General features: G+C 52.7%; 1 protein-coding gene across 1 annotated transcript; it reads left to right on the top strand.

Moving 5' to 3' along the window:
* Positions 1-1,663: 1,663 nt before the first annotated feature.
* On the top strand, positions 1,664-20,262 carry CNNM1 (cyclin and CBS domain divalent metal cation transport mediator 1; the record flags this gene model as incomplete). Its single annotated transcript, XM_079536563.1, has 11 exons — positions 1,664-3,312; positions 16,817-16,960; positions 17,270-17,410; positions 17,558-17,727; positions 17,826-17,925; positions 18,041-18,088; positions 18,586-18,648; positions 19,345-19,508; positions 19,597-19,876; positions 19,960-20,076; positions 20,183-20,262. Exons 1-11 carry the CDS (start codon positions 1,806-1,808, stop codon positions 20,260-20,262), a joined length of 2,814 nt encoding a protein of 937 aa, XP_079392689.1. The 5' UTR covers positions 1,664-1,805.

Genomic DNA, 20,262 nt, shown 5'->3' with positions numbered 1-20,262 from the left:
GTGAGAGCCCTGAAAATTCATGTCATACTTTGCCAAAGGCTCAATCGGTTGAGCATGTGCTAAAGCTCAGTTTGTTTTGTCTTATTTGGAGCTTTGGAAGATATTTCCTATCCTGACTCACTGACCAAGCTCCAGCCACACACCTGCGACTTCTGGAGCGCATCCCCGCAGCGAGAGGCTGGCTAGCACGTCGTCACTGCGGCAGGTCAGACCCTACTGAAAGCACTTCGGGCCACAGCTCTCGCACCAGTTCACTTTTACATGCAGCTCATGTAAGCTAACATCTGGTGAGAGCACAGTTACGGCCTGAGCTAGATGGAGCTCAGAGCAACAGATGGCGGTTGGGGCTGCAGAACCAGGGCAGCTCATCCCAAACTGAGCATTCCTTCTCCTCTGCGTATTCACCCTCTGACCACATATTTTTCCAAAGCATGTCACGGAGATTTCGCAGTCCCCTGTCTTCAGGTTGCTCTCTTTGTCACACACAGCCCTGCAACTCACTGCCGGGTCCCAGCTCCACGGTGACTTCATTCCACGTCAACGCACGAGGTGGGATCCTGATGAGGTCAGCAGTGCTGTGCCTCCTGCAAAGGGGGAAGCTGCCTCTCCAATGCATGGGGCGGCTCTGCCAGCGTGCACTGAGCGGTGCCGGTAGGCAGCGAGCTAGCAAGCTGCGTCTGCTCCTGCATCTGAGCGAAGGGCGGAAAAGCCACCAAAGCCCGCAGCAGCAGCAGCACGGAGAGACGTCGCCACCTGGTGGTTCCTTTCGCACGCCGCGGCCTCAGCACAAGCCGGATCAGCGGCCGGGGAGCGCGGGGCACCAGGAAACTGCGGGAAGGAACGTGCTGCGGGTACCTGCTTAACGGAAGGAGCGAACACACAGCCACCGGATCCCGGGGAACCCATCAACTTCGGGGAAAAAATAAAATAAAATAAAATAAAATAAAATAAAATAAAATAAAATAAAATAAAATAAAATAAAATAAAATAAAATAAAATAAAATAAAATAATAAAATAAAATAATAAAAATAAAAAAACTGCCTCTTCTGGAGATGGAGAAGAGTGTCTCCTACCAGAGCCAAAAGCTCAGTGCTCGTGGGGCTCCTGGCACTTACCCTTTGGTGTCACACGGCTCTGCCCTGCTGGGAACACGGGGAATGGAGAAGGATGGAAAAGGATGCAGGAATGTCTCAGCCTGCTGTGCATCTGCGTGTCCTCGCTGCAACCACAGAGAATTTGGGGGAACTCTATCATGCTTTCCTGCAGGCATCCTGTTTTGCTCTTAGTGAGCCCATCACAGACGTCAGTGGTGACTTTTTTTCTGTTTCAAGACTGTCCTGGATATTGGACCAGGGAAGACCCAACAGTTTCAAGACGAGATTACCTGCTAGCAAGAGCTAACGCTTCCCAGTTGGGGAACTCCTTCGGCACCCACTGCTGAAGCTGTCAGATCTCCTTGCGCTCTCCACCAGCTCTAGCCACAGTAATACAGAAACGAGAATAAACCTTCATTACAGGGCGCTCCGTTCGTTCCTTAGCCAGGGAATGCTAAACGGATGGAAGCGGGGACGGACGTTCCCGTGGCACCCCACTGCCGTACCCCGCACCCCACCGCTCCCCACGCGTGTTTTCCCGGCAGCGCTGCCCCCGCCCCTCCCGCGGGCCGGCTCTGACCGCACGTGGCGCGGCGGCTGCCCGCCCCCCGGCCCACGTGTGCCGCCGCTCCGCTCCGCTCCTCGCCGCGCCGCGCCGCGCCGGCTCCCCCGCTGCAGTCCCGGTGCGGTGCGGGCGCTGCGGTGCCGGCATGGCGGCGGCGGGCCCGGGGCGCGGCGGCGGCGGCTGGGGCCGGAGCCGGGGCGCGGTGCTGCTGCTCTTCTTCTCGCTGTCCCCGCGGCCGCCGGCCGGGGCCGCCTGGCTGCTGGGGCTGCGGCCCGAGGACACGGCGCCGGGCCGGGTGTCCCTGGAGGGCGGCGCGGTGCAGGCGGCCGAGGGCAGCCGCTTCCTGCTGCGCCTCTACTTCCAGCCGCAGCCCGAGGGCAACGGCAGCCGCGGGCCGGCGGGCGAGAGGGAGCCGCGCTTGGTCTTCATCGAGGAGGCGGCGGCGGCGGGAGGGGGGAAAGCGGCGCGGGGCCCGGCGGAGCGGTGCCGGGAGCGCAGCGCCTGGGCCTCGGACGTGGAGGTGGTGGGGCCGCTGCGCTCGGGCGGCGCGGCGGGCTCGGCGCTGGCCGAGGTGCGGGTGCGAGAGCCGCGCAAGGGCGAAGCGGCGGCGGCGCCGGGCGGGCGGCTCTTCTCGCTGTGCGCGTGGGACGGGCGGGCGTGGGCGCATCACGGCGCGGCGGGCGGCTTCCTGCTGCGGGTGCGGCCGGCCTCCCCCGGGCTGGGCGCCTGGCTGCTGCCGCTGCCCGAGGCGGGCTGGCTGCGGGCGCTGGGCGCGCTGCTGCTGCTGGGGCTGTCGGCGCTGTTCAGCGGGCTGCGCCTCTCGCTGCTCTCGCTGGACCCGCTGGAGCTCCGCGTCCTGCGCAACAGCGGCTCGGCCGCCGAGCGGGAGCAGGCGCGGCGGGTGCAGGCGGTGCGCGGCGGCGGAGGCACCTACCTGCTGTGCACGCTGCTGCTGGGCCAGGCGGGGGCCAACGCGGCGCTGGCCGGCTGGCTGTGCGCGTCGCTGCCCGGCGGAGGGCCGGCGGCTGGCGGAGGGCCGCGTGGAGTGCCGTGGCTGCCGGTGCTGCTGTGCGCGGCCGCCGTCTTCCTGGGTGGCGAGGTGCTGCCCTACTCGGTGTGCTCGCGGCACGGGCTGGCCATCGCGTCGCGCACGCTGTGCCTCACCCGGCTGCTGATGCTGGCCGCTTTCCCGCTGTGCTACCCGCTCAGCCGGCTGCTGGACTGGGCGCTCCGGCAGGAGCTCAGCGTCTTCTCCACGCGGGAGCGGCTGCTGGAGACGCTGCGCGCCGCCGGGCCCCACGGCGACCTGGTGCGGGAGGAGTTGGCCATGGTGCAGGGAGCGCTGGAGCTGCGCACCAAAGTAGTGGAGGACGTGCTGACGCCACTGGCCGACTGCTTCATGCTGCGTGCCGACGCTGTGCTGGATTTCACCACCGTCTCCGAGATCCTTCGCTCCGGCTACACGCGCATCCCTGTCTACGAGGGCGACCGGCGTGACAACATCGTCGACCTGCTCTTTGTCAAAGACCTGGCCTTTGTTGACCCCGATGACTGCACCCCGCTGCAGACCGTCACCCGCTTCTACCGCCGCCCGCTCCACTGCGTCTTCAATGACACGCGCCTCGACACGCTGCTCGAGGAGTTCAAGAAGGGTGAGGCTGCAGGGCTGCCATCCCTGGGCTCCCCCTGTATCCCCTCCGGTCCCTGCTCAGCCCACCCAGTGTCACCCTCCAACAGGACCCGGCAGGTACCACGGGTACTGGGGGGAGTCGGGCCCTTGCATGTGCTTGGAGTCCACTAGTAAGTCAGCCCTGGGGGGACTGAGGCCTGCAGCGTGGCCATGCCTATGGTTCTGCCGAGGTCATGAGTGCCTTTGGCACTGGTGGCTGCTGTGCTCTGGATGAGGCATCCCGCAGGGTCTCAAGGTGGTGCAGAGTAGCCTGCCCACCCCTCTGTTCATCACTCTATTCTGCACAGGTGAACATAGGGCAGATGGCATCTCGTTACTCAGTTCTTGCGTTTTCAGCTTAGCAGGGAGAAGCAGCAGATAGAGAGTGGTTCTGAGCACGTGGTTTAAAGAAAAACAGCCTAAACCCCTAGAAAGAGCTCTGCTTTCTGTACAGCTGTGGCAGTATTCATAAAGAGCTGCCAGCAGCCCCAGTGAAGCTGTGCTGTATTTCATTAACTCTTCCTTGTGAATACACACAGCATGTGGCTTTTCCCCCACTGGGAACCGTGAGCGTTTTGCTGTGTGTTGCTCAGTACGTCACACCGCGATGAGCGAACCTTTAAGAAATGGCTGCAGCAGTGCCAGCCTGCGTTATGTAACACAGCTCCCAGCTGCCTGCGGCTGCTCTGCCACAAGCAGAGCTGATCATGTGAGAAGGGCCAATCTGCTCCACGCCATGCAGAGAAAGCCTCTGAGTCATCCCCTGCTGGTTCTCAGAGCTGGGGGGCAGCGGCAGACCGGTTTTCTGCATACCAGGAGGGCACATGGGGACATGCAGGTCATCTCTGCATCCCCACCACCTCCAGGGGACACAGGATGAGGAGCTCTGCACAGCACCAAGCACCGTATGCCTTGCAATTCTTTCTACACTTTGGTTTCCTGCATATATGTTACAAAGCTCACTTGAGATCTCCCCACCTCTGCCTTGTCCAGAGTCAGCTGTTCCCTGGGATGTCAGATGACTTCGGCACAGTCTTCCCCATCAACCTTCCTGCACTTTATCTGATTTACTTTGACGCATTCAGCTACTTCTCTTTCCAGATTTGTTCGACAGCTTGGTACCCTATGGATCAATAGACCCATAGGAATGGACCTGTGCTTGCTTAGCTCCCTGCCCTTTCCTTGCCCCTCCACCTTGAAGGTGTTTTCTGTGTGTCACTCCCTCAAGTGACAAGGACACTCACACACGTTGCCACCAGCTCTCCCCATACTTGTCCCCCATCTCTAGTGAAGGTTCTTTACCTTCTGCTGCTTTGCTCCATTAAACTCCTGGCACTTTGCTTCAGGCTCTTCCTCCCCCACATCTGTTTGCCATCATGGTCTTCTGGGGCATTTTGCTGTGGCTCCTTTGTAGAGCTGTCCCTCAATATTCTGTCTGCTCCTCCGTCATTTCTCCTTGTGTTTTCTAACCACATGGCTGAGAACTCCTGCTTTTGATCTTACAACCTAACCCAGCTCAATGTGTAGTAGTTCCAGCTCTTCCCCCCACCATGTTCTTATCCCCTGGCGTTGCTGGTCTCTTCTAATGCATCTTTTCCCTATTTCTAGCCCTTCATTCACCCCCAGTACCTCGTGTCTGTAGGTGGTCGCCCCCAGACTTGAGCCCCTCCTAACTCTTCTTCTCTCAGTTTCAAAGGCTCCAGTTCCTGCACTGCCACATATGTTGGCTCCCAGCTGCCTCCAACCCAGTTCACTCGACTACTTAATTTCTAAAATAAAGATTTCCCATTTGTTATTAAGAAACTTCATCACTGTCTCATTTTCTGTGTCCATTTGAATTACAGCAAAGTATCTTGTTGGATCCAGTCAAGATTGCTTTCTACTTCCAGGTCTTCTGTGACACCTCTGCTAATTAGCAAGTGGGCTGGTTGGCTCACTGAGCCGCTAATGAGGGCATTAAGCACTTCACACATTAAGCAGGACAGCAACTGCTCCCGGTGATAGGATCTAGCCTCCTTCGAGGAAATGAAAGTCCCAACTAAGGAGAAGCACTTCCATCCCCAACAAACTTCTACAGCAACCTCTCCTTCCTAACTTTCTTTTCCTTCTCCCATGATTAACAGTTACTCTGTCCCCTGGTTTCTTTCGGCTATTGCCATGCTTATACAAAATACCCACCAGGTTTTCAATCTTCCCTTCCTGGATGGCAATATTTACTTCCAGATCTGTGTTTCAGCAGCGATTAATGTTCTGCCACATTCTCTACATCTATAATGTCAGTTTTTGCATAATGCAAAAGCTGCACTCAGTTTCCCTGCCTGAACTCCTTGCCATAGTACACAAACATTTGTTCCTACTGAAAATGTCAGTGTATGATTAAACGCAGTGCTTTGCGACTCTCTCACACCTCGCTCAGCTTTGTCCTTTTTCCCTCCCCTCTGGCTTGCTGTTCTCACACTGCATGATCCCTGTTTACCCAATGCATTCCTTCTCCCTCACTGTGCAGTCCTACCTGTGCAGACCATCAGCTGCAGGTTGCTGTACCGAGTTTAGCAAAGCAAAACAACGCAGAGGGGCAGATGAGGTCCCACTAAAAGAAAACTGCCCTTAGGAGAACAGAGCCAGGAAGAGAGCTGTATGCATACAGGCAGCATGCAATGCCATGGTCAGTACAACCTGCTCTCCCCATCCCCAGCAGGTAGCCACAGCAATGCCTGCAGCCCTGCGGCCACGGGGAGCCCTTCCTCCAGCCGCAACGCCCTGCTCTGTAGGTGGCTTTGGGGAAGTCACAGTCTCTCTCTATGTCACGGAGTTGACCAGATCAATCTATGTCCGTGACAGGGGCGACAGGCCTCTGCCCTCCCCCCCCCGCCCCAGTCCCACAAAAAATGGGAAGGAAGGAAGGGAGGAAAAGAGCAGAGGCAACAATCTATGGAGGAAAACTTATTTTACTATAATATTGGAATACAAGATAACACAATATATACAATTTAATTGAAATTGAGATTAATAAATCAGACAAGATGAGAGAGAGAGTTCCCGGGACCGAGTCAAACCTGAAAAGCTTGGAACGGCTAGGAAAGCACCTCCAGCACCCACTGCCAGGCAGCAAGAGAGCGCCCCCCCCACCCGGAAGGGCCAGATCCCGTGACTGCTGTAATGTACAGGGATAGGTACCTGGGATTGGGGCAGTGACACTTTAATGCCCCGTACACTACATGATGTTTTGATGTGGAATACTGAAACCCAAAAACAAAAAACAAAAACAAAAAAAACATAGAACCATGACATTCCACCCCTTATTCTACATCGTTACATCATGCTTAAAATATATATACATATATACAAACAAACAAAAAAATGATTAAAATGCATTACTCACACATGGCTATATACATATATATATATATATACATAGAATTACTGACTGCACTCCCCCGGCATCAAGTTTCCTTGTGGTACACATTGGACATCCCCATTCTTCTGCATTATCCACCAAGTGGATCCTGGTCCCTGGGCAAAAACTGTACCACGGAGAGGTTTGCCCTTTCCAGAAGCTGGAAGAACCCAAACTGCCTTTCCTAACATGTTCTTTACATGTACAACGGGGACTTTATCTCCCTCTACGGTATGTAGGGAACTGGATTGGTTAGGACCATCACGATTGATAGATCCTCTGGTATTGACTAACCAGGTAGCTTCTGCCAAATGCTTCTCCCAGTGCTTAAATGTTCCGCCACCCAGTGCTTTTAGCATCGTTTTTAACAATCCATTGTATCGTTCAATTTTACCAGAGGCTGGTGCATGGTAGGGAATATGGTAAATCCACTCAATGCCATGATCTTTGGCCCAAGTATTTACAAGAGAATTTTTGAAATGAGTCCCATTATCTGACTCAATTCTTTCTGGGGTGCCATGTCGCCACAGGACTTGTTTCTCGAGACCCAGTATGGTGTTTCGGGCGGTAGCATGGGGTACTGCATATGTTTCGAGCCACCCAGTGGTTGCCTCCACCATAGTAAGCACATAATGCTTACCATTGCGAGATCGTGGCAAGGTGATATAATCAATCTGCCATGCCTCCCCATATTTATACTTTTGCCATTGCCCTTCCTCCCAGAGAGGTTTCATCCTCTTGGTTTGTTTGATGATGGCACATGTTTCACAGTTATGAATAACCTGTGCAATGGCATCCATAGTTAAGTCCACCCCTCGGTCTCTAGCCCATTTGTATGTTGCATCTCTCCCTTGATGACCTGAGGTCTCATGGGCCCATCGAGCTAGAAATAATTCACCCTTGTTCTGCCAGTCCAGGTCTATTTGAGCCACCTCAATTTTGGCAGCTCGGTCTACCTGATGGTTGTTTTGCTGTTCTTCAGTAGCCCGACTCTTGGGCACATGAGCATCTACACGGCGCACCTTTACAACTATAGTCTTTGTTCGGGCAGCAATGTCTTTCCACAGTTCAGCAGCCCAAATAGGTTTACCCCTTCTTTGCCTGTTATTTTGCTCCCACTGCTGTAACCACCCCCATAAGGCATTTGCTACCATCCATGAGTCAGTGTAGAGATAGAGCATTGGCCACCTCTCCCGTTCAGCGACATCTAAGGCCAGTTGGACAGCCTTTACCTCTGCAAATTGGCTTGATTCGCCTTTCCCTTCAGTGGCCTCTGCAACTTGTCGTGTGGGGCTCCACACAGCAGATTTCCATCTGCGATGCTTTCCCACAATACGACACGATCCATCTGTAAACAGGGCATATTTCTTTTCATTCTCTGGTAGTTCATTGTATGGTGGGGCCTCTTTAGCACGAGCTACTTCTTCTCCTGGTGGTGTTCCAAACTTTTTACCTTCAGGCCAGTCCATGATGACCTCTAGGATTCCTGGACGGCTGAGGTTCCCCATCCGTGCTCGTTGTGTAATCAGTGCAATCCACTTGCTCCAAGTGGCATCAGTAGCATGATGGGTGGAGGGAACCTTTCCTTTAAACATCCAGTTCAGCACTGGCAGTCGAGGTGCCAGAAGGAGCTGTGTGTCAGTACCGACTACTTCAGAAGCAGCCCGAACCCCCTCATACGCGGCTAAGATCTCCTTCTCAGTTGGAGTGTAGCCCTCTTCCGACCCCCTGTAGGCTCGACTCCAGAATCCCAGGGGTCGGCCTTGGGTCTCTCCTGAGGCTCTTTGCCACAAACTCCAAGTGGGACCGTTCTCTCCAGCAGCAGTGTAGAGGATGTTCTTTATACCCTGTCCCGTCCGTACTGGCCCTAGGGCCACGGCACGGGCTATCTCCTGTTTAATCTGTTCAAAAGCCTGCTGCTGCTCAGGGCCCCATGTAAACTCATTTCTCATTCGCGTCACATAATAAAGGGGACTCACAATGAGGCTGTAGTTTGGAACATGCATTCTCCAAAAGCCCACTGCACCCAGAAAAGATTGTGTCTCTCTTTTGCTAGTGGGTGGAGACATAGCAGTGATTTTATCGATCACATCTGTCGGGATGTGACGACGGCCATCTTGCCATTTTATACCTAGGAATTGAATCTCCTGGGCAGGTCCTTTCACTTTGCTCCGCTTAATAGCAAAACCAGCACTCAGAAGAATTTGGATTATTCGCTCTCCTTTCGTGAAGACTTCTTCTGCTGTATCACCCCACACAATGATGTCATCAATGTACTGCAGGTGCTCAGGAGCACTGCCCTGTTCCAATACAGTTTGGATCAACCCATGGCAAATGGTCGGGCTGTGTTTCCACCCCTGGGGCAAACGGTTCCAGGTATACTGAACGCCCCTCCATGTGAAAGCAAACTGTGGCTTACATTCTTTGGCCAAAGAGATGGAAAAGAAGGCATTAGCAATGTCAATGGTGGCATACCATTTGGTTGCTTTTGACTCCAGTTCATACTGGAGTTCTAACATGTCCGGCACAGCAGCACTCAGTGGGGGTGTGACTTCATTCAGGCCACGGTAGTCCACCGTCAGCCTCCATTCTCCACTGGCTTTACGCACTGGCCATATGGGGCTGTTAAAAGGCGAGTGAGTTTTGCTGATCACTCCCTGGCTCTCTAGTTGATGAATCAACTTATGAATGGGGAGCAAGGAATCCCTGTTGGTGCGGTACTGCCACCTGTGCGTTTTTGTAGCAATAGGTACCTGTTGCTCTTTTACTTGCAGCAGCCCCACAACAGACGGATCTTCTGACAGGCCAGGCAAAACAGACAGCTGCTTAATGTTGTCTGTGTCCACAGCAGCTATTCCAAAGGCCCATCGATACCCCTTAGGATCCTTGAAATGCCCCCTTCTGAGATAATCAATACCTAGTATACATGGAGCCCCTGGGCCCGCCACAATAGGATGTTTTTGCCAGTCCTTACCAGTGAGGCTTATCTCAGCCTCCAACACAGTCAATTCTTGAGAGCCCCCGGTCACTCCAGAAATATGGATTGATTCTGTCCCTTCATGACTCAAGGGCATCAGAGTGCACTGTGCACCAGTGTCCACCAGTGCCTTATATTTCAGTGGTTCTGATGTGCCAGGCCATCGAATCCACACAGTCCAATATACTCTATTATCCCTTCCCCCCCCCTGACTGAGGGCAGGGCCCCTCTATTCATTACCTGTGGTAACTGGAGCAACTACACTGGTGATTGATCTGCCTTGTAATTCTTTCACCCGGGCTCGTAGTACAGGAGTAGGTTGACCGTGCCACTTCCTCACGTCTTCTCCATGGTCACGTAGGTAATACCATAAGGCAATTCGCGGTGTATTATCCCTTACTTGAGCCGGAGAGCGTTTGCCTCTAACAGCTGAGATTTTTGATGGTGCACGTAAGAAGGAAGGTTCATCGTCTTTAGTTAGGTGGGCTCGCCAAAATTTCATCATCTCCTTCACCTCCTTCGCTAGACTCATTTGATTATCCTGATCTTCATCAAGCGTCTCTGATACTGCTACAGGTTTGTCACGGTTAATCAGTTGAGACACTTGCTCCATCATTTTTGATATAGCAGCAACGGCAGCATGAATTGGGGACAGCAGTTGTTCATAGTTTTGGAGCGTAACAATTAATTCATAAGCTAAGGGCGTTCTCTGTTGTTCTTGGTATCTGTCACATACTGATGTTAGTGTAGCGGCATATTTGTCCGGCGCTGTTGTCACGATTTTCTGCCATATCTCAGGCGTTGTCCTCACTTTTTCAGGGTCGCGGTTTTGTTGTGGGTGGTTAGGAACAAAGTTAGGGTTATACAGCATTTCCACCACGCCTATTTCCCTCAAATACTGGATAGCCTTTTCAACTGTATCCCATTTCTTCATTGCAATCTTCAAGCCATTTTTGAAGGGATACTTTTCCTTCATGGCTATTAACACTCGTTCCCAGAGGGAGGCAGCCTCATCCGAACATTGACTAATTCCTCTATCAATAGCTGGATCTCTGGCAATGGCACCTAGTTGGCAAGCTTCATTACCATCCAGAGACAAGCTATGGGCCCCACTGTCCCAACAGCGAACCAACCAGGAAACAAGAGTTTCATTCGGGCGCCGTGTAAACTCCTTTCTTGAACCTTGGATTTCAGTCATCTTTAGAGGCCGGCGAGTAGTAATAGAGACTTCCTCTTCATCACTCTCTTCTGCATGTCTCTTAGTTTTCCCTTTTGCCTTTCGCGATGGTGGTGGTTCTGAGGAGGGCCCCTCGCCTGGATCTTCCTCCACCTCCTCCTCCTCTTCTTCTCTTTTTCGTTCAAGACGCGAAGACACTCGTTTCCATTTCTTGCCCTCCACAGGAGCAACTGGTATTGTTACTGGTGTCTCCTGTGATTGATTAGATTTGACTTGGGGATTTTCCCCTTTGGCTTGAACCTCAGCTCGGAAACTCTCTCTCTCCAGAATGGTATTGTATAGGGCACGGTAAGCACAAGCCAAACCCCAAATAAGTTGTACCTCCTTAGATTTATGTAAGCCGCATAGTCCCTGACTCAAATACTGGCTTAGTTTCTCAGGATCCCACAGGTGTTCAAGAGTAAAATCCCATGACACTACGGGTCCCCATGCTTCTAAAACCTTTCCTAAACCTCTCCATATTCCCTGCCAATCATCATTCTCTAGTTTTGGAAGAGACTCCTTTCCCTTATTACGAATGAATTGGAATACATTCAGGAAAATTGATGACGCGAACAACAACATGGGTATTAATTCAGGATTCAAAAAACGTTTGACATACCGAGAAGAAAACCCAGAGACTGGTCTGAACATTGTGTTGTTTGTAAAATTAGCTATTCCATTTGGGATGTAGTTGTTTGTGAAATTAGCCATTCCTTCTGGGATGTAGATGTCAAAGTTCAAATCATACCACATTGCAAATAGGTAAAACATAGGTGTCTCCATCAGTGCCCTTAGGTAGTTATATATGAATGCAATTCCACAACACACAAGTGTGAGATGGATTATTGGCCAGTAGGTTGTGACTAACACCATTGCTTTAAATCCTTTACCCAGCACCCCCACGATAACGAGTGGGTTCATCGCTGGTGCTTGCTAAAAAAGGGTTAATGAATTGAAGCTACCAAGAGGAGGGAAAAAAAAAAGAAAAAAAGGCACTACTCAGACTAAGTAGTGCTCAAAGTTTACAAATATCCCAGAACACTGGCAGTACGCCTAATCTTTCAAGGTCAGGTTTTCCAGCACAGAAACCTGAACTACTGATAATGCTCCTTAACGAAGCTCTCTAAGAGCAGAGAGAAAAAGAGATTCGTTCTAAAAGCTAAAAAGCAGTCTTGCCCCACGTTGGGCGCCAAAAATCTGTCATGGAGTTGACCAGATCAATCTATGTCCGTGACAGGGGCGACAGGCCTCTGCCCTCCCCCCCCCACCCCAGTCCCACAAAAAATGGGAAGGAAGGAAGGGAGGAAAAGAGCAGAGGCAACAATCTATGGAGGAAAACTTATTTTACTATAATATTGGAATACAAGATAACACAATATATACAATTTAATTGAAATTGAGATTAATAAATCAGACAAGATGAGAGAGAGAGTTCCCGGGACCGAGTCAAACCTGAAAAGCTTGGAACGGCTAGGAAAGCACCTCCAGCACCCACTGCCAGGCAGCAAGAGAGCGCCCCCCCCACCCGGAAGGGCCAGATCCCGTGACTGCTGTAATGTACAGGGATAGGTACCTGGGATTGGGGCAGTGACACTTTAATGCCCCGTACACTACATGATGTTTTGATGTGGAATACTGAAACCCAAAAACAAAAAACAAAAACAAAAAAAAGCATAGAACCATGACACTCCATTAAAAGTCACTTATGGATTTTGCCAGCACATCTCCTAGGGGGAGTTCTATGTGCAGAAGTGGCACCTTTCAGAAGGTCACCTTCCTCTGGCACGGGAGCAGTGGAAATTTGCTCATGCCATCATCATCTCTCCAGAGGCCGGAGGCTGAGGTGCAGCTCCAATTATTCTCTGATGGTTTGGTGCCTTTTAAAAGCTGCTAAAAGTAAATCCTCCAGCAGTGAGCTTCCTGCTGAGCAGGGAACAGTTCTGCCCCAGGCTCTGTCTTTGCTTTTATAAATACTGCACAGCCTCTATTAGATGTCTGCAATCGAAAAAATCTGAGAAAGGTTCTTATGTGTGCCAAGAGCTGGGATCAGTGCTATTTCAGCTGCTGTTCTTGCAGCCCTCCTCCTGAACCCACAGTTATTGGGCATCCTGGTGAGGTAGTGCTCATATTCCAGCTGTGTGAGCCCAGAGCCTACAGGAACCCTGAGCTGCCAGGCTGCAAGTGGGTGAGGTGCTGCTACACAAAACCTGGTGGAGGTGAATCATGCTGCAGCTCCTCCTGCAACTCTCATTTCCCCCCAGAACACTGCTCTGAGCCTCAATGTGTGAGTGCTGCGCTGCTCCCTGCCCCAGCACTGAGCTGGGACCTTCAGGGTTGGGGGGAGGCACTTCCCTCCTGGCCTCATGGGTAGGAATAAAGTGGCCTACAACAAGGACATCTCTAAAAAACATTCTGCATTTCCCCTTTGGAAATATTTAGGTTTTGGGTTTACCATTTGTGGGCAGGGAGCAGCATACCCAGCAGGCCAACACACAGCTGATGGAAGATGAGATTGTGTCTGTTCTGATCTCCTTCTTGCCCTTCTCCATCTGTTTTGCCAACCATAATACATCAGCTGCTCCAAAAAGCTCATGCCCCCATCTTTCCCCAAGTTCTCCCTAGGATTAGGAAAAGCACCAGAGCAGAGTACAAGAGACTTTTGTGCTCCAGTAGAAACAGAAGAATGTTGATGGAGTTCTCATCCCCAAGGAAGGCCTGGGCTAGGTAAGGTTGTGTGGTTCTCCCCTTTTCATAGCCCTGACTCCTCATAGATCTGGGTGCCCACACATCACCCTGATGCACAAAAGTAAATTACCTGCTTAGTGCTCATCTCATGGAACAAGAGACAATGCTAAGGCATCTTCAGCATTCCTCTGGCAGAGCACCTACATAAAAAAACAGTAAGGAAGGATCCTGGGCTATATTTGCAGCCAACAGCACTTTCTTTCCTGAAAGCAAAGGCATTTCCATGTGCTCAGACTATGTTCTCCCATCAGGAAGGACACTTTGGAGTGGATCCATTACCGCCAGAAATCAAGGCTCCTAAAGTTGGGCACAAAGCTTCAGCTTTCTGTTCAGGTATCAGCTCCTTCTAGAAGCTTTAGCTGTGTAATTCAGCACTTTTAAGGCATGAACTTCTCAGCAAAGCTGTTGACTGAAAAGAGCAGCTTTTGCATAGCTCATAAAGAATTCACTACCGTTGCATTCACGCTGAGCAGGCACTCAGTCACCTATGGGCTTCCTGTACAGAGCAGCCCTTTGCACACATGAAGTTAGTTGCTCATTTGCTCTAGCATTTGCCAAACTGGCTTTGATTCTCAAGTGTTTCACTGCTGCATCACTGATACCTCCATGAAGCCACATATGACAGTAGTGGTAGGGCTGTTAGCCCTTTTAATTCATTCCACTGGAACCATCAAGCAGTGGCTACAATAGCGCAGCTTTTGGGATCAGTTTCACAGCTCTTAAAGCTGTTTTAGATCAAGCTTGTTGTTTTGTTTGAGTGATAGATCTCTCTTGACTGCACTCCAACTGAAGCAAATCTCCAGGATGATGCTAGAGAAGAGCTGCCACCCCCTGCACTGTCCCTATATCACCCTGCCTCAGACACAACTTCCACTTTGCCCAGCTCCAGCCCTTGTACCTGCTCCCATACTCACCAGCTCTGGGTGAGCACAGCAGCTCCCACATATAACTGCACACCCAAGCCACAGGCAAGGCACCTCACTGCCAAATTTTAAGGTCTGCTCCAAGAGCAGCACTTTGAAAATGAGATCATCTCCCTCAGCTGGGAAACCAGACCCAAAGGAAAAGCTGGGTACAGCTGTGGGGGAGTGGGGGCTGAGCCCAGCCCACTGCTGGGTGCCTGCTGTGCTGCTCACCTGCGTGTCAGCCTGCAGAGCTGGGGGTTTATAGCATAGCTCTGAGTGTTTATTTTCTGTGAAACTCCTGAGCGGGCTGACAGTGCTCCTGGCTCTGCCCCAGTGTGGTCAGACCCTCCCAGTCTAATGGTGCCGGGTTCTCTCTAAGCAATCAGATTAGCTGCTGTGTGAGCATAGGGCTGGAGTCCTGTTTCTCTGTAAATTACAGCGTCAGTGGAGGTGCTTGGCCAAAAGAAGAATGGCCTCCATTACTCTCTGACTGCCTTTAAGTAGCACCTAAGCTTTTTGTAAGGGCCTGGTGGTTTTGGGTTGCATGTAAATGTCATTAGCAATGAGCTCTGGGCCAAAAGAAATAACTTCTCCCCTCTGTGCACTCACCCAAGGGCTCGTAGGAGAGCAGATGGCCCCAGCGCTTGGGAGTGGGGTTTGGCAAAGGAGCTGCTTTCAAAAGTTGGACTTTACTGAGATGAAACGTAGCTGTTGCTGCTGTGCTGCAGCCAACTCGGCTTCTTTTTGCTTTTCAAGTCCTGAGCCATTTTGCTTTACTATCCACGGAACACACAGTGTGCACAAACTGCTGTGCACAACGGGGGAAATTGCCTGGCCCAAGGAACGCGCTGAAGGTTCGGCACCTCCAGGCTATTGATTTGGGTTTTTAAAGTGCATCTCCAGCTTTCTGGGAAGAAAAACACTGCTACTTGCTATGATGTGATGTTCTCGTTTCTAATTCTGTAGGCGTGGGAGGTGGTGAGCTGCTCTCTGAAATCTTGCAATGAAAGCTTGGTGTGAGGAGGAGGGAATTTATCCTGTGGAAAATGCCCAAACTTTAATGTGAGCAATGTATAAAGCTGATCTCTGTCTGAGAAACATCATTTGTTTGTCCCAGATCCAGGGCAGGGTTATTGGAAGGTCGCCTGTTCCCCATGAGGACAGCTCCAGACTGCCCATCCCTGTCCCACCGTGGGTAACCACTGCTGCTTCAGGAGATCAGCTCCAGGTTTTGGGGGAGAAAAGGGTATTTTTAGCTTCCCTCAGGATCCGCAGTGCCCGTAGTAGGGTTAGAATTTGCATGCTGCAGGCACAGGGTGCTGCAAGGGGAGACCCCAGAGAGAGAACAAGCAGGAAGGAAGCTGTTGGATATGGTGCTGATGAAAGATGGTTGTAAAGGGCTTGGAGACTGGGTTCTAGGTGAGCTGCTGAGGAGCAGAGACCAGAACAGACAGTAAGGGAATGGAGAAGCTGAGCAAGTCAAAACAGCTTACTGAGAGCTGGACATGTGAACACAGATAGTGATGCTCAAAGGGTGCCAAAAGCAAGGAAGCTGAGTGTGTCAGCACAGCCACCAGCTCAGGGAGGGTGACATTGTGATTGGGAACCATAGGCACTGCTGTGCAGGGGTCACTGTTACTTCAGCTGAAGGAAAGCTCTGGTCCCAGCCTATGTAAGGTAATGCGGTGTCATTGTGGCAGGGTTTGGAGAAGATGTTCTCGTGTAAGCTGATGGCTTGCAAAGTGTTCAGGCTCCATGTCCAGATGGTTCGCCCAGGAGTTCTGCAGGAGATGAGCTGAAAGCTGCAAACAAACGTATGCATTTCTGCATTAAAATCAGCTGCCGTTGCGAAAGGCTGGAGGCTTTGTCTGTTTTAGGAGAGGCATTAGTATCGTCCAGACAGTGATGGATAGTGGGGGAGCTAATCCTGGCAGTTTGGTAGGAAAGATAATTAACAACAGAATGAGCGAACACTGGGGGATGGGGGACACCAGTAGAGCCCAAAGACATGCTCATATTTCTGTGCTGGAGGATGTCTCCTTCCTCCATTGGAGCTTCTTCATGCCAGTGAGGTCATGGATAAGCAGGGCACAGCTGGTGGAGGGAGCAGCTGGTTCAGGCATTGGGCAGCTTTGAGGTGTGGTTGTGATCTTGTCCCTGTCCCACCAGACTCATCTCACTGACTCACAGTGCCGGGATGCCTCTGGCCAGGTGGAAATCTCACTGTCTGCTCTCTCCCTGCAGGGAAGTCTCACCTGGCCATCGTGCAGCGGGTGAACAACGAAGGGGAAGGAGACCCATTCTACGAGGTGATGGGCATTGTCACCCTTGAGGATGTCATTGAGGAGATCATCAAATCTGAGATCCTGGATGAGACGGATCTGTACAGTTAGTGTCCTGGAGCAGCTACTGCGGTGGCAGGAGCCAGGGTGGGAGCCCACAGACAGGCAGAGGTGTGGGTAGGAAAGGGGCAAAGCAAACTGCCGTCCTTCCCCAGACAAGGATGATGGAGGGATGCTGGTCCAATGTTAAGGAACATTTTGTGCTGGAGGCAGATCAGCCCCAGCCTTGTTCTGAAGGCAGCAGCATGCTTTGCCTCCCAGGTGTTGCCCAGCATGGTTTGTCCACCCCTCTGCTTCCCTGCCTCGATGTGAGCCAGGTGTGCCTCTGTGGTTAACCTCCACCCTCTGCCCACAGCGGACAACCGGAAAAAGGAACGTGTGCCCCACCGGGGCCGCAAGCCCCAGGACTTCTCCATCTTCAGGCTGTCAGACAGCGAGATGAAGGTGAAGATCTCCCCGCAGCTCCTGCTGGCGACACATCGCTTCATGGCTACAGGTACCCTTAGCCTGGGGGAGAAATGGGATGCAATGGCCTTGAGTTTGGCTCAGCATGCACTGAGGTGTAAGTGCTGTGGGGAGGTGGGCTCCCAGCACCCCATTGTCCCCCAGCCCCACTGAGCACCCCTGTATCGCCTCCCAATAGAGGTGGAGCCCTTCAAGTCCCCATACCTCTCCGAGAAGATCCTGCTGCGGCTCCTCAAGCACCCCAATGTCATCCAGGAGCTGAAGTATGACCGCAAGAACAAGAAGGCAGCAGAGCATTACCTCTACCAGCGCAACCGCCCCGTCGACTACTTTGTGCTCATCCTGCAGGTGTGGGGCAGAGGGGTGCAGGGTGGCACGTGTTGACATGGGTTGACCCAGGGTGGCACAGGGTGGCCTTTCTGAGTGGGTTTCCCTCCTCCTTCCAGGGAAAAGTGGAGGTGGAGGTTGGCAAGGAAGGGCTGCGCTTTGAGAACGGGGCATTCACTTACTATGGAGTCCCTGCCATCATGGCTGTCGTCTCCTCGGGTAAGGGCTCTGTGGGCCCTCCAGCCCTGCCCTCACTTCTGCTCACTGGGGGACAAGGGTGAGATGCACACAGTACCCCTCCTGTGCAGCTCATGCATCCTTGTTGTCATTGCAGATAACGATGTGCGGAAAGTGGGCAGCGTGGCGGGATCGTCCTTCCTGTGTAGGTATTTAGAGGCACCTCTCGTGGCAATGGAGGGACAGTGGGTGTGCTCCCCAATGAGCAGCTCCAGCTCTGCTCCAGAGCTCAGTGGAGAAATGATGTGCTGATGCAAATGCCAACTCTTGGGTATTTAACAACTGCTTATTAATTAACTCCGGTTATACAACTCCCTTATTGAACCCTCCCTTATTGGTGTTGGTGGCCAGGGCAGGTGCGAAGCCTGGAGCAGGGCAAAGCAGGAGGTCAGGCACGTTTCTCCACTGCTATCACTTGGACTTTTGCTCCCAGTGGGATGAAGCATCTCTGACAGTACTCAGCACTATGCTCAGATGTTTATTTGCATTAGGTTTTTGTCCAGGGATGACACAAAGAAGAGTCACTGGGGGAGGAGTGGGGAGTTTGGGGCCCAGCCTGGTGCATAATTGCATCTTTATTTTTCCTCATATGTGCTCCTTCTTACATGTCTCCTCCCTGCCCTCCCACACCTGTCCCTGCAGTGCCTGTCTCAGTGTCCCGTACCTTCGCCTTCAGCAGAGGGGACTCCCTGGCTGGCTCTCCAGGTAATGGCCCCCAGCTTTGGGCAGGGGCCTGGGCAGTCCTGCAGGTGCCTCACCTGCCTCGACCCATAAAGAAGGGGGTGGGGAGAAACAAGAGCCTTAAATGGATTGGGCTTTTTTTGCACTTCCCATAAATTTAATTTCCTGCATGTGGTGCTTATGTTTCCTGTCTGCTTGCTGCTGCTGACCGTGGTTAGCCACAGCTCCGCGTGCATGCTGACCTGCTGAGCTTGCTTTCTGGGAACTGAAGTCAGGAGGGCATTTTAGCAGCAGAGCAAAGTCAGCGATATGTTGATGTCACCTATGTGAGGAGCAAGCTGCCTTTGTTCTCTAATAAATCACTGACCAGACAAAATCTATCATGCTGTATATTACAAGCCATCAGTTAGTGTGCTGCCCTGCTTGCTTTGTGGGACACCCTGCAGCAGGCACATTTACCCTGACAGCACTGCACCCTGCATGGGGTGGCACAAGGAAAGCAGGAAGAGGGTGCCGGGGGGCAGGGTGACAAGAGGACGGCAGGAGGTGGGGTGGCCACTGCTGCCCCACAGCTGGGTGAAGGTTTCTTGCCCCAAGTGCTTCTTCCAGGCATGGATGAGCCAATGGGGCACAGCTGCTGGATGCAACAAGGATACCCGATTAAGCATGATGTCTTCTCCCTTCTTCTCTCCCCTCTCTCTGCCTCCCACCTCTCCCCAGTGAACCGGTCCCCCTCGCGGTGCAGCGGGCTCAACCGCTCCGAGTCCCCAAACCGGGAGCACAGTGACTACGGGGGCAGCACCATGCAACTCTACAGCAGCAGCAATAACATCTACACACCCGACTACTCCGTGCACATTCTTTGTGATGTCCAATTTGTCAAGGTATGGCTGGGCGGGCTGTGCCACCCCTGCATTCCTTGGAGCACCCTGCTGCCCTCAGAGCCATGTGAATGTCCCACTGTATGCCCAGGTGACCCGGCAGCAGTACCAGAACGCGCTGGTGGCCAGCCGCATGGACAGCTCGCCCCAGTCCCCTGATGTGGAAGCCTTTGACAGGGACTCAACAAAGGCTTCAACAGCTCGGGGCACCCCACAAACACCCAAAGAGGACACCACCACCCTCCTGATTGAGAAGAACAGCCGGTCTGAGGGTCAGCGCAGCCCCAGTGACTCTGTGTGCCTGCGCATGGAGGCCATCCCCTTCATCCAGGAGGAGCTGGCAGAGCAGCAGGATGGTGGTGAGCAGCAGGGTGAGTTGGGCTGGGGGCAGAGCTCAGGGGCAGTGGGGGCTCGGGCTGCCCCGGGGCACTGCAGGGAGGCTGGGCTCTTGCAGACAGGGAGTGCTGCGGCCCTGGGCTGGAGGCAGAGTCCCCAGGAAGGGAGGTCGGGAGCGGCTCCTCTCCCAGCAGTTCCGAGGAGACTTTGGGCAAGAGGCTGCTGAGATCACTGAGTGAGTGACTGAGCAAGGTGCTCTGCACCCTTATGCCCAATGCATGCAGGGCATGCTCCAGCCCAAGCACCCCCAGCCCAGCAGCCACTTTGTGCTGCTGCTGCAGGTGAGCGCAGGCAGCGGCAGTCACCAGAGGGTGAGCAGGTGCCAGAAGAGAGTTCCAACCTCGCCCCGCTGATCACCTGA

Source organism: Tetrao urogallus (assembly GCF_951394365.1).
Source record: "Tetrao urogallus genome assembly, chromosome: 5".
Taxonomy (NCBI): domain Eukaryota; kingdom Metazoa; phylum Chordata; class Aves; order Galliformes; family Phasianidae; genus Tetrao; species Tetrao urogallus.
The sequence above is the reverse complement of the archived record's forward strand: the minus strand, read 5'-3'. Positions and strand labels throughout refer to the sequence as shown.